Source organism: Penaeus chinensis, chromosome 23, assembly GCF_019202785.1.
Source record: "Penaeus chinensis breed Huanghai No. 1 chromosome 23, ASM1920278v2, whole genome shotgun sequence".
Classification (NCBI taxonomy): domain Eukaryota; kingdom Metazoa; phylum Arthropoda; class Malacostraca; order Decapoda; family Penaeidae; genus Penaeus; species Penaeus chinensis.
The window spans coordinates 23,200,321-23,213,485 of record NC_061841.1 but is presented as its reverse complement, the minus strand read 5'-3'; the positions used below and the strand labels follow the sequence as shown (position 1 = coordinate 23,213,485).

General features: G+C 35.2%; 1 protein-coding gene across 1 annotated transcript in view; it reads right to left on the bottom strand.

Annotated features, from left to right (window-relative positions):
- Positions 1 to 7,692: 7,692 nt before the first annotated feature.
- Positions 7,693 to 13,165, bottom strand: part of LOC125037480 (alcohol dehydrogenase class-3-like) — an 18,798-nt gene continuing 13,325 nt past the window's right edge. Inside the window, exons 7-8 of the mRNA XM_047630632.1 lie at positions 13,029 to 13,165; positions 7,693 to 8,491 (exon numbers count right to left, since the gene is read on the bottom strand). The exon at positions 13,029 to 13,165 is cut by the window's right edge and continues 127 nt beyond it. Coding sequence (XP_047486588.1) covers positions 8,328 to 8,491; positions 13,029 to 13,165 — 301 coding nt within the window. The 3' untranslated portion in view covers positions 7,693 to 8,327. The remainder of the gene's footprint in view (positions 8,492 to 13,028) is intronic.

Here is a 13,165-nt window from a genome sequence, read left to right as displayed (position 1 = left end):
CTCTCTTCTCCCTACCGTTATGCCTTCTTCTTATCTACCTTCCCTTCTTTCCCCCCCCCCTTTCCCCAAACCCCTCCCCCCCAAAACCCCCTCTCGCTCTCCCCCACCCTCTCCCCACCCACCCCCTCTTTCCTCTCCCCACCTGCTCAAACCCTTTTTTCCTCATCCACCCCCCCAATTTTTCTCCCTCCCCCCCCCAAAAACCCCCCGCACCCCCCCCTCTCGCTCTCCCCGCGCACCCTTTTTTCCCCCCCCGGGGAGAGGTTAAAAACCCCTTCCTCCCCCCTTCCCCTTTCCCCCTTTTCCCTTCCCCTTCCCCCCCCTTTTTTCCCTCCCTCCCCTCCCTTTTTCCCTCCCCCCTCCCCCCTTCCCCCCTCCCCCCCCCGTTCAAATCCTTTCCCGTCTGGGGGCCCAACCTCGCCCCGAAAAAATTCCCTTTTTTTAGGCCCAAGTTGTAAGGATTACCCCTTTTTTGTTTTACCTTTATTTTTTTTGGGGGTGTTTTTAAAGGGCAGGAAAGGCTGAACAATCTTTACGAAATTTTTTGTTTCGTAAATCCCCGGGTTTTAAAAATGGGGTCGGGGGTTTTATATTCACTTCATCTCTCCGTTTACTTTACTGGGAATTAAAAAAGACATGTGCTTAATACCGAGACTATATTAAGTAGCAAACACAGAGAAAAAAAAAAGAAATATATAATGTATCCACCAAGGGAATATATGTCTGCATCCGTCCCTCCGGTGTTACTTGTGTGGCCTATCATAAATAACACGAAACCAGGTTATTTACTTAATAAGCTGTTTACATTAAAGGTAATTACTTAAAAATGCTATTACACCGTCATGCACCAAGTTTACGGTATTAATTTCACGCCTCATTTCCACCCACACTTATTCATGATGCCATGTGTACACAGACGTGGCTTAGGAAAGGTTAGGCAAAAGAACCTGGTTCTGTGACTAATATGCTTTACGGACGCCGAACATCAGGTGTTGGTGTTGTGGGGGGGGGGGGGGAGGTGTGTGTGTGGGGGGGGGGAGTGTGGGGTGTGTGAGTTGTGTGTGTGTGTGTGTGTGTGTGTGTGTGTGTGTGTGTGTGTGTGTGTGTTTGGGGTGTGTGTGTGTGTTTGTGTGGTTTTGTGGTTGTGTGTGTGTGTGTGTTTGTGCCGTGTGTCCCTGTTTATCCATACGTGCATGTCACCCTGGATATATAGAAAAAGGGTATACGTTTAACCCGTAAGTTTACTCATGTAGCTCTATTCATGCACACTCCAGTCCTTAAAAAGGGGGCGCGCGCGCATAAACAAAAACACACTTCCCCATTATTATATTTTTTTATATAATTATCATATATATAAATGTATATATTTTTATATAATATTTTTATACATATATGATTTTATTTTATATGTATATATTATAAGAAAAATATGTGTGTGTGTATGTCTGTGAAATTTAAATTTTATATTTATTTTTATTTATGTATATTATTATTATAAAAAAGAAGAGATATTTTTAAGATGACCCATTCACCTGGGCCCCCCCCCCCCCCCCCCCGCGTACTCAAACAGCCCCCCCCCCCTTTTCTCCCCCAAGCGTGACGATTTGGACACCGGACAGCCTCCCGCTTGATTAAAAGGGGTGTGGGGCCCCCTCCCCCTCCCCCAGTTCCACCTTTCCTTCTCCTTCTTCTCCTTTCCCTTTTTTTTTCCCCTCCCCTTCGTCTCCTTCTCCCTTTCCTCCAAAAGCCTCCTTCCTCCCTCCCTTCCCCCCCTCCCCCTCCCTCCCTCCTTTCCCCCCTTCCCCCCTCCCCTTCTTTTCCTTTCTCCCTTTTCCCTTTTCCCTTCCCCCCTCCCTCCCTTCCCCTCCCCCCCTTTCCCCCTTTTCCCCCCCCCCCCCCTTCCTCCCTTTTCCCCCCTTTCCTCCCCCCCCCCTCCCCCCCCCTTCCCCTTTCCCTTCCCCCCCCCCTTCTCCCCCCTCCCTCCCTCCCTCCCTTCTCCCCCCCTTTTCCCCTCCCTTCCCTTTTTTCCTCCCTTTCCTCCCCCCCTCCCCCCCCCCTTCCTCCCCCCTCCCCCCTCCCTTTTTTTTCCCCCTCCTCCCTCCCCCCCTCCCCCCTCCCTTTTTTTTCCTCCCCCCCCCCTCCCTCCCCCTCCTTGCACAACCCCCCTCTGCATTCCATGGGTGTTGGTACTTCCCACGCCCCGTGGCTGGGGTTTTTCTCCTTGCCCTTGGTACATCCATTCACGCTCAGCAGAAAAAAAGAAAAAAAAACACACACACGGCACGTCAATAGGTAATATTTTTGACTTCCTTTTGTTGTTACTGTTAATATTGATGTTGTTACTATTATTATTATAAATAATATTTTGTTGTTATTATTATCGTTACTGTTGTTTTTGTTTTATCATTCTCATTGTTGCTGTCGTTGTTGCTGTTATTGCCATTATTATCATCATTCTCATTGTTGTTGCCACTGTTGTCATTGTTGTGATTACTTTTATTTTTCTTGTAACTGCAATATTAATTGTAGATGTTATTATTAATGGCGAAGGTCATACTGTTATTATTGTTGTTTATCCATTGCGCATATGTACCCGAAACGCACAAAAATATACACAAACACATGCTCCAATATTTTTTTTTTATTTTTTTTTATGAAATGAAGGGAGGATAATCTCCAGATTCTATTTTATTGAATCTTTTAAATAAATTCGTGACACGCTCCGCCTCCTCCTTTTTCTCTCTTCCGAACAAGTACGCAAAACAGTATATTTATATGGCTGTCTGTTATTAGTCTCTTTATCTGTCCATCTACGAGCATTTCTGTCTATCTGTCTATCTGTCTGTCTGTCTGTCTGTCTGTCTGTCTGTCTGTCTCTGTCTGTCTGTCTGTGTCTGTCTGCTTGCTTGCTTGTTTGCCTGCGTGCCTACCTGTCTGTCTGTCTGCCTGTCTATCTGTCTGTCTGTCTGTCCACTTGTACCTTGTCTGTCTGTCTGTCTGTCTGTCTGTCTGTCTGTCTGTCTGTCTGTCTGTCTGTCTGTCTGTCTGTCTGTCTGTCTGTCTGTCCACTTGTATCTTATCTGTCTCCAACCATCTCACCTTCCGCTTGAAGTTTACCGATTCTCTCCGGTGACCTTAGATCTAATTACGTAAGGTCAACGCCCGTCCCCTTCCAGCGCTGAAATTTCTGGTGGACGTCGACCTCTCGCCCAACGTTTCGCACCCTCTGCCCTCTGCCCAGTGCGCTGCCCAAGCAATGCCCCGATTTTCCAGCACGGTTTCCCATTATTTCCGCTACTGGCCCAGGCATGGCCATCAGCCGAGCCCCGTGACATGGCCTCGCCTGAAAAAACGAACCATGTGGCCAGGGGAGGCCTCCGACGCCGCCCTTGCCGTCCTCCTCTCCAAGTCTTTAAAAACCACTCTTAAAAGCTCTTTAAAAACCCGCCTCGCTACGGATCCTCCGAATATCTCCCCGAAATAATACTTTTACTCATTAAAAAAAGCTGCCGACGAAGGGTTTACAAGCTCGCGTGTCTTACCTTTCGACGTCGACGAAGCGAGGGTTCCGTAAGCCTCCCGTCGAGCAGTGAGGAAAACCGAGCGAGAGATTCAATATATATATATATATATATATATATATATATATATATATATATATATATATATATATATATATATATATATATATATATATATATATATATATATATATATATATATATATATATATATATATATATATATATATATATATATATATATATATATATATATATATATATATATATATATATATATATATATATATATATATATATATATATATATATATATATATATATATATATATATATATATATATATATATATATATATATATATATATATATATATATATATATATATATATATATATATATATATATATATATATATATATATATATATATATATATATATATATATATATATATATATATATATATATATATATATATATATATATATATATATATATATATATATATATATATATATATATATATATATATATATATATATATATATATATATATATATATATATATATATATATATATATATATATATATATATATATATATATATATATATATATATATATATATATATATATATATATATATATATATATATATATATATATATATATATATATATATATATATATATATATATATATATATATATATATATATATATATATATATATATATATATATATATATATATATATATATATATATATATATATATATATATATATATATATATATATATATATATATATATATATATATATATATATATATATATATATATATATATATATATATATATATATATATATATATATATATATATATATATATATATATATATATATATATATATATATATATATATATATATATATATATATATATATATATATATATATATATATATATATATATATATATATATATATATATATATATATATATATATATATATATATATATATATATATATATATATATATATATATATATATATATATATATATATATATATATATATATATATATATATATATATATATATATATATATATATATATATATATATATATATATATATATATATATATATATATATATATATATATATATATATATATATATATATATATATATATATATATATATATATATATATATATATATATATATATATATATATATATATATATATATATATATATATATATATATATATATATATATATATATATATATATATATATATATATATATATATATATATATATATATATATATATATATATATATATATATATATATATATATATATATATATATATATATATATATATATATATATATATATATATATATATATATATATATATATATATATATATATATATATATATATATATATATATATATATATATATATATATATATATATATATATATATATATATATATATATATATATATATATATATATATATATATATATATATATATATATATATATATATATATATATATATATATATATATATATATATATATATATATATATATATATATATATATATATATATATATATATATATATATATATATATATATATATATATATATATATATATATATATATATATATATATATATATATATATATATATATATATATATATATATATATATATATATATATATATATATATATATATATATATATATATATATATATATATATATATATATATATATATATATATATATATATATATATATATATATATATATATATATATATATATATATATATATATATATATATATATATATATATATATATATATATATATATATATATATATATATATATATATATATATATATATATATATATATATATATATATATATATATATATATATATATATATATGTATATATATATATATATATATATATATATATATATATATATATATATATATATATGTGTGTACATATGTAAGCATATATATATATGAAAGGAAAACAGCCACAGTAAGAAATGAAATATAATCGTAACGTTTCGAACTCTTCTCGAGTTCCTCTTCAGAATGGATACAAGGAGAGAATTTTGACAAAAATATATATTGGTTGAGAGACAGAACGAACAAGAGCTGAATCAGGTCTCAGGACGAGGGTCAAGGTCGAAATGTCTAGGGAAGGCTTTGCTAACTACCGAGGAGGTAAGGTCATCCCCCCCCCCCCCCCCATTGACCAGCATTTGTCTAATTAATAGAGATTCTAATATTTTCCTTTCGTTCGAATTAGCTGATTTATGGATTAATTTAGCGTTTTTCCAGTTAAGTTGGTGACCTTTGGGGCAACATGTGTCGTTTCTCATCGAGGGACGGGTTATCCGGAATAATTAGAAGATTATTGTCACTATCCTGTTGAGTATTACGGGAATGAGTGTAAAACTTCCATCTCGCAGATGAATGAGCCTGCTTTAAGAAAAATCGAGGATATCCTAATTTAGAAAACGTTTCAAATATGACGTCAATTTCTCGATCGATAAATTCCGTATCGCAAATCTTATAAGCTCTTAGAAACATGGACGAGACTACTGACTTCTTAACATACAACGGGTGATTCGAGAAAAAATAAAGGTAATAAGCGGTGTGAGTGCTGTGGTTGATTTCCTTTCATCTTTGTGTACACGTTACTGTGTTTGTGTTATATATATATATATATATATATATATATATATATATATATATATATATATATATATATATGTATATATATATACATATATATGTATATTTATACACACACACATATATATATATATATATATGTGTGTGTGTGTGTGTGTGTGTGTGTGTGTGTGTGTGTGTGTGTGTGTGTTAGTAACAGCATAGATGAAAGTTGGCTTAGCAAAATGAGATATGTTGGCACAGTGCCCGTATTGCCTAAAAATACACTAGGCCTATTGAATTGCTTATTTAAGTTTCACCTTTTCGTTTATGTTTTTTGTTCTGTTTTATTTATAACTTCCTTTGTGCCTGCTGCTCCTTCCACTGTGATTACTAGCATTAAAGCTGCTATACCTACGGCTATTGCAGATATGTCATCGACAATGAACGATTCTGTACATGTCCAGCCGTGACTCAAATTTTGACTCTGAATAACTTTCGTCTGCATTCTTTGGAAATAAATAAAATGGTTTTATTTTTCATTGATGTTATCACAATGGCAAACTACATTGTGAATTACCTTTCGGCACTGACATTCGGGCGTGCACACATATATAACAAATACAAACGCAAATACGCATATGCATACGTATACTCTTCTCGCTATATAATTATATGTATTTATGTATATATATGTGTGTGTGTGTGTGTGTGTGTGTGTGTGTGCGTGTATGTGTGTGTATACACATATATGCAATTGTGTGTATGTATGTATATATATAAATATATGTATATTTATAAATATATGTATATATATATGTATATATATATATGTATATATATATGTATATATGTATATATATGTATGTATATATGTGTGTGTATGTGTGTGTATATGTGTGTGTGTGAGTGTGTATATAGATATATATATATATATATATTATATATATATATTTATATATAAATATTTATATATAAATATATATATACATATATATATATATACAATGTGTATGTGTGTGTAAAGGAAAACATATATAACCTACGTAATGCATCACTGTAATACAGCACAGTTACTTCAAGAACTTCCTCCTCCCCTGTTGCTCTCTTTCTCTCAAGATACCATGTAATCGAGTAAGTGATCAAACCATAACAAACCAGAGAGGGATAAATCAATTGTCTTATAAAAACAAAATAGTATAATAATACTATAAGTAACATCATTACTAATTTACTGTGTACTAGTTGCAAACTTTGTGACATAGCTACTAAAGCTCCTTAGCATAATAATAATATGAATGGGGACAGCATTTTCTAAAAATATCTTTCAGAGGACAAATGTGCGCTTCAGTCTGACAGATATCTCAAGAAAAAAAAAACTATGAAAATAATAAGAATATTATGTAATCAAAAAGGCAACATAAAAAATACATCTCCCAATTTAAAGTTTTATTTCCTCGGTAAATGTACTCCATTCTTTCACAGAGAAATTTATCATTGTCATCTTCACGAATTCTGTTCCTGCAATATATAAACAAACAAAATATATAATCTAAGTAATCGAAGCACATGAAAAATATTCTAAAACGTGAAAAAGCAAAAGCAGTCCTTTCACTAATTCTTACTATTATTCTTAAATCAATTTTAATGATAGCAGCTACAGAACAATGAAGATAACAATGGTTAAAGTAATATTGATAAAAGTGATGTTAATGATGATGATAGTGATAATCATGAAAATAAAGATAAAAATAATAATCGATAATAACAACAACAACAATAACAGTAATAGTAATAATAAATTATAACAATAAGAATGAAGTATCAATGAAATATAACAATATTGATCATAATAATGCCTCCAGTAATGCAGTGAGAACGCTAATGCTTTTATCATACCAACATCATTACAAACATCACCCGCGTCATCACTATCAATACATTACAGTCGCCACCGCCATCACTAACACCATCATCATCACCTTCACCATCATCACCAACACCACCATCATCACCATCAGCTTCACAATAGGTCGCGGAAATCCTCTGCCAATAAGTCATCGGGGCCTCTACATGGCGACCACCGTCCTGAGGGCCTTCCCCTGGTGCATCAGGTCAAAGGCTTCGTTGATCTCCGCCAAGGGCTTCGTAAAGGTCACGAACTCGTCCACCATGACCTTGCCGTTCATGTAATCGTTCACCAGCTTCGGCACGCTCTCACGGGACTTGAAACCTTGGGGAGAGAGAGATGGATTCTTTTTAAGGATATTTAAAGGAGGAGGGTATTTGTGGTTAGATTTTAAGATGGTGAATTCAAGTTGGGATGGTTGGCTTGTTGCGTTGTTAGATTCTCTGAGGATGAGGATCCTCTTGCACAAATGAAGCATTCTTTTCTTTCTAACCGAAGACGTAATAGATACAATAACCCAAAATTGTTTAAAATAATTTGTCAGTCGTATCAAGAGCCCATTTTGCTGCCTAAGTGAGGCAAATGGCGACCAAAGTTCATCTGCGGAATGAGAATTAAGAATCCAGAATACAGATTGCACACTTGCACGACCTTTGCATTTTCAGTCGCAGGAGGAAGAAGCCCTGGAATTATCTCGAATAAAATAAGGATAAGGAGCTATCTGTCCATCTTTAATAAAAACATAAATACACAAATAAATAAATAAACTTTAAACTTTACTTTCCTTATCGTTTCTGTTTTATAGCATTGCCAGTAAAGGATATTAAGGATACATCTTAATACTAATACTATTTCATACATCATTATCCTTCCAATTGTGGAATAAGAACGAACGCAGCTCACTTGGTGGATGCAAAGAAAATATTGCGTAAATTACATATTCTATGATGAATGAAAATATAGTTTGGGTATCACCATCATCATTATTTTAGCAAACCTCGAACATAACCCGTACCACTGCTAGTAATGCTAGTACTGTAGTAATATCGTAGTCTCCCCAGAAATTGAATTATGTAATGGTCTCCCCTGAAAATCGCATAGTTATGACTTTGTTTACTTTTATTTATTTCTTACACAATAAATGCTGTTCTTATACAATATGTGTACGTTGTAAAATATATTGTCTTTATGTTAGTTGTCACAAGTTTGTTTATTTGCATAATTATGTTAAAAAATACTAAGTTCCTAGTCCTGTCAGAAAATTGAATAAATTAGGACACTAGAACGGGATTAATATTTAAACCTTATTATTAAACAATAGCCTCTCTAGTCTTGTCTTCAGCTGACGATAAGCCTTAACGGCTGTATAAACAGCTTGGCTACCCTGAAATCAGCGCACATTTCAGTGGACTTTCTATGTAGCAGCTCTCAAGCCATACTTGGTGCCGACTTTTTTAGAAACTATTTTGAGTAGGCTAATTTTCCACTTCTACATGGAAATAGCTTGCAGATTTCCACAGTCGATGCCAACAACCCATCACTGCTGAAGTCCTTTCCTTTACTTACTCAGCCATACTCTACAACCCTCCCTATAAAGCATTTCATTACTTATTACATCGAAGCAACTGGTCGCTCTACACATGCTAGGTCTCGTCGATTACCTCCAGAATGGTATCGCTTAGTAAAAGCGCTCAAGTCCCTACAACATCTGGGAATTATCTGTGCAAGATCAAGCAGCTGGTCATCTGCACTGCATGTTTCTAAAAAGAATGGAGGACTACGACCCTGTGGTGACTACAGATCTCGCACTGCTCAGACGCTGATGGAGCGTTCTCAACATTCAAGAATTTACTTCACAACTTTCTGGATGTTCCATCTCCAAAATTGATCTGGTCAAAACATTCCACCAAATACCAGTCCACCCTCCAGACATCCCGAAAACAGCCATTATCACCACATTTGGCTTGTATGAATATGTCCGGATGCCTTTTGAACTGAAAAATGCTGCACAAACATTCTAGTGTTTCATTGATGAAATCCTACAAGGACTACCATTTGTCTTTGCTTATATTGATGATCTACTCATCGCCAGTAAGAATGCTGCTGAACATCAGGATCATCTAATGTAAGTCTTCAACATCTGAATGACTATGGTATCCAAATTGATGTAGACCAGAGTGTGTATGGAGTTTCGTCTGTTAATTTTCTCAGCCACACAGTTTATGCAGCAAATATCACTCCACTTCCGGCCCAATGTGAGGCCATTCAGCAATTTCCTAAGCCAACTACACAGCACCAGCTCAAGGAATTCCTAGGGATGACTAACTACTACAACAGATTCATTCCAAAGTATTCTCTACTTCTCCAACCTCTGTATTTCATTATCAGACCATGCAAGAGAGGTCAGTCAGTTGCTCATGTCTCGACTCCTAAAGCTGATACTGCCTACGATGCTGCTAAGCAAGCCCACAATGCAGTATCTACACTCAGCTTTCCCAGTCAAGATGCTCCAACATCCATCACTACTGATGCCTCCAACACTGGCACTGGAGCTATTCCGCAACAATATGTGGAAGGTGGGTAAATAATGCTGAGCAGAACTGTAGCACATTTGATTGAGAACTTTTAGCAACCAAAAAGTTTCAGCATTTAATAGAAAGCAAGAAGTTCCACATCTTCACTGACCACAAGCCACTCTCTAAATTTTCAACAAGTCTACCTGCACTCCTCAACAACTTCGTCATATTGACTATATTTTACAATTCACTACTGACTTCCAGTACATCAAAGTCCAAGATGATATTCCAGGCTCGCAATGCCTCTACTGTCGACTCTTCCCTCGTCGATTATGCAGCAATTGCTGCAGACTGATGCTGAACTGCAGCTACTGAAAGATAATCCTGCATTTCAACTGAAGAAAATTAAAATTCCTGGAACGGATATAGACCTGTATGCTGATGATTCTGCTGACACCATTCGTTCATATCTACCTCAGAAATATCGACTTGCCATTTTCAAGCAACTCCATGACATCTCCCATCCTGGTGTGTGTGCATCACAGCATCTTCTGATCTCGAGATTGATCTTGAATGGTATCAACAAAGATATAAGAAACTGAACACATTCTTGCATTAAGTGTCAGACTTCCAAAATAACTCGCCATACAGTTTCTCCTTCTATGCCCTTCACACCAGTTACCTTTAGATTCGACCATGTTCACGTTGATCTAGTTGATCCCCTGCACTACTCCAGTGGATATAGGTACCTCCTCACCTGTGTCGACAGATTTACTAGATGGCCGGAGGATATTCCTCTTGCTGCCATTCATGCTGATACTGTAGCACGAGCCTTTATTGCTGGTTGGGTGTCAAGATTTGGAGTACCAACCAATCTAACATCCGACAGGGGAAGTCAGTTTGAGTCGCAACTTTGGTGCAAACTTATGACTTTGCTTGGAATTCGACATTATCGCACTTCCAGTCTCATCGTCAGCTGAAATCATCACTCATGGATCATTAACATGAACACCTCTTGTGCTTTTAGGCATCAGGAGCTCACTCAAATCTGACCTTGGCTCTACTTCTGCAGAGTTTGTATATGCAACATCAGTCCGACTACCTGGTGAATTACTCTGCAGTTCCACTGGCTCCATTACCAACCCTACTCAGGATTATGCAGCTCAGGGATGTGATGTTCAAGCTTCGACCTGTTCAGCCACAGCAGCCGTCTTCAAGTAAGTCTTCCGTAAGCCAGAAGCTCCATTACTGTACCCGTGTGTTCGTCCGAGTAGATTCCATCCGACGTCCACTACAGCCGCCATAGGAAGGTCCATATGAAGTTCTTAGGCGCACAAGGAAGACTGTTACCATTAACCGCAATGACACTTCTGACGCAGTCGCCATTGATTGTGTTAAACCCGCTTACTTGCTAGATGTACCTAACTAACTCACAAACCATGTCCAGCCTTTGTATGTTCAACCAAGGAAATCTGTATCGTTCTTTCTTCTTCGTCACTAGGAAGGGGATAATGTGGTAATATCGTAGTCTCCCCTGAAGTGTAATTATATCATGGTCACTCCTGAAAATTGCCTAGTCATGAATTATTGGTTTACTTTTATTTCTTTTCTATACAATAAATAATATCGATATGTATACTTTGTAAAATATATTATGTCTTTATGTTTAACTGACAAATGTTTGTTTATACTCCTCAGTCCATTATAAGTTAATCCTGTCAGAAAATTGAATAAATTAGGACACTAGAACGGGATTAATATTTAAACCTTATTACTAAACAATAGCCTCTCTAGTCTCGTCTTTCCCTGACGATAAGCCTTAACGGACTAATCACGGCTGTATAAACACTTTGGCTACCCTGAAATCAGCTCGGCTTCAACGGATTAAGGGACTTATACCGCCGTCAACCGAGATAGACGGTTTAGCCGTGTCTATAATAACAAACGCACTAGTGATAAACAACAAGACAACAACAGACTATTGCTACTGCTATTACTACTACTATTACTGTTACTGCTTCAGTTATTGCTATAGCAATAGCTACTGCGTCTCCCTCCCTCTCATTCTTCCTCCCGCCTTCTCCCTCTCTCTCCTTCTCTCTCTCTCCCTCTCTCCCTCCCTCCCCTGTGTGGTGCAGCGGTAGCGTTCTCGTCTAGCAATCTTGCTGACCTGCGTTCGAATCCCTCGCCGCCAGTGGGTGGTAACCCCGGCCATTCCTTGCACACGGGATAGTTTAGAAGCAAAATGTAACAGACACTATGTCACACCAAGAATATCCATTGTTACAAATGGAATCAAAAGTAAACTTTAGTATTAAACTTTAGTATTAACTTTCCCTCCTCACCTCCGAAGGCCGACCCCCGCCACACCCTCCCCGTCACCAGCTGGAAGGGCCTGGTCGAGATCTCCACGCCCGCTGCCGCCACGCCTATGATGACGCTCTCGCCCCAGCCCTTGTGACACGCCTCCAGGGCCTGCCGC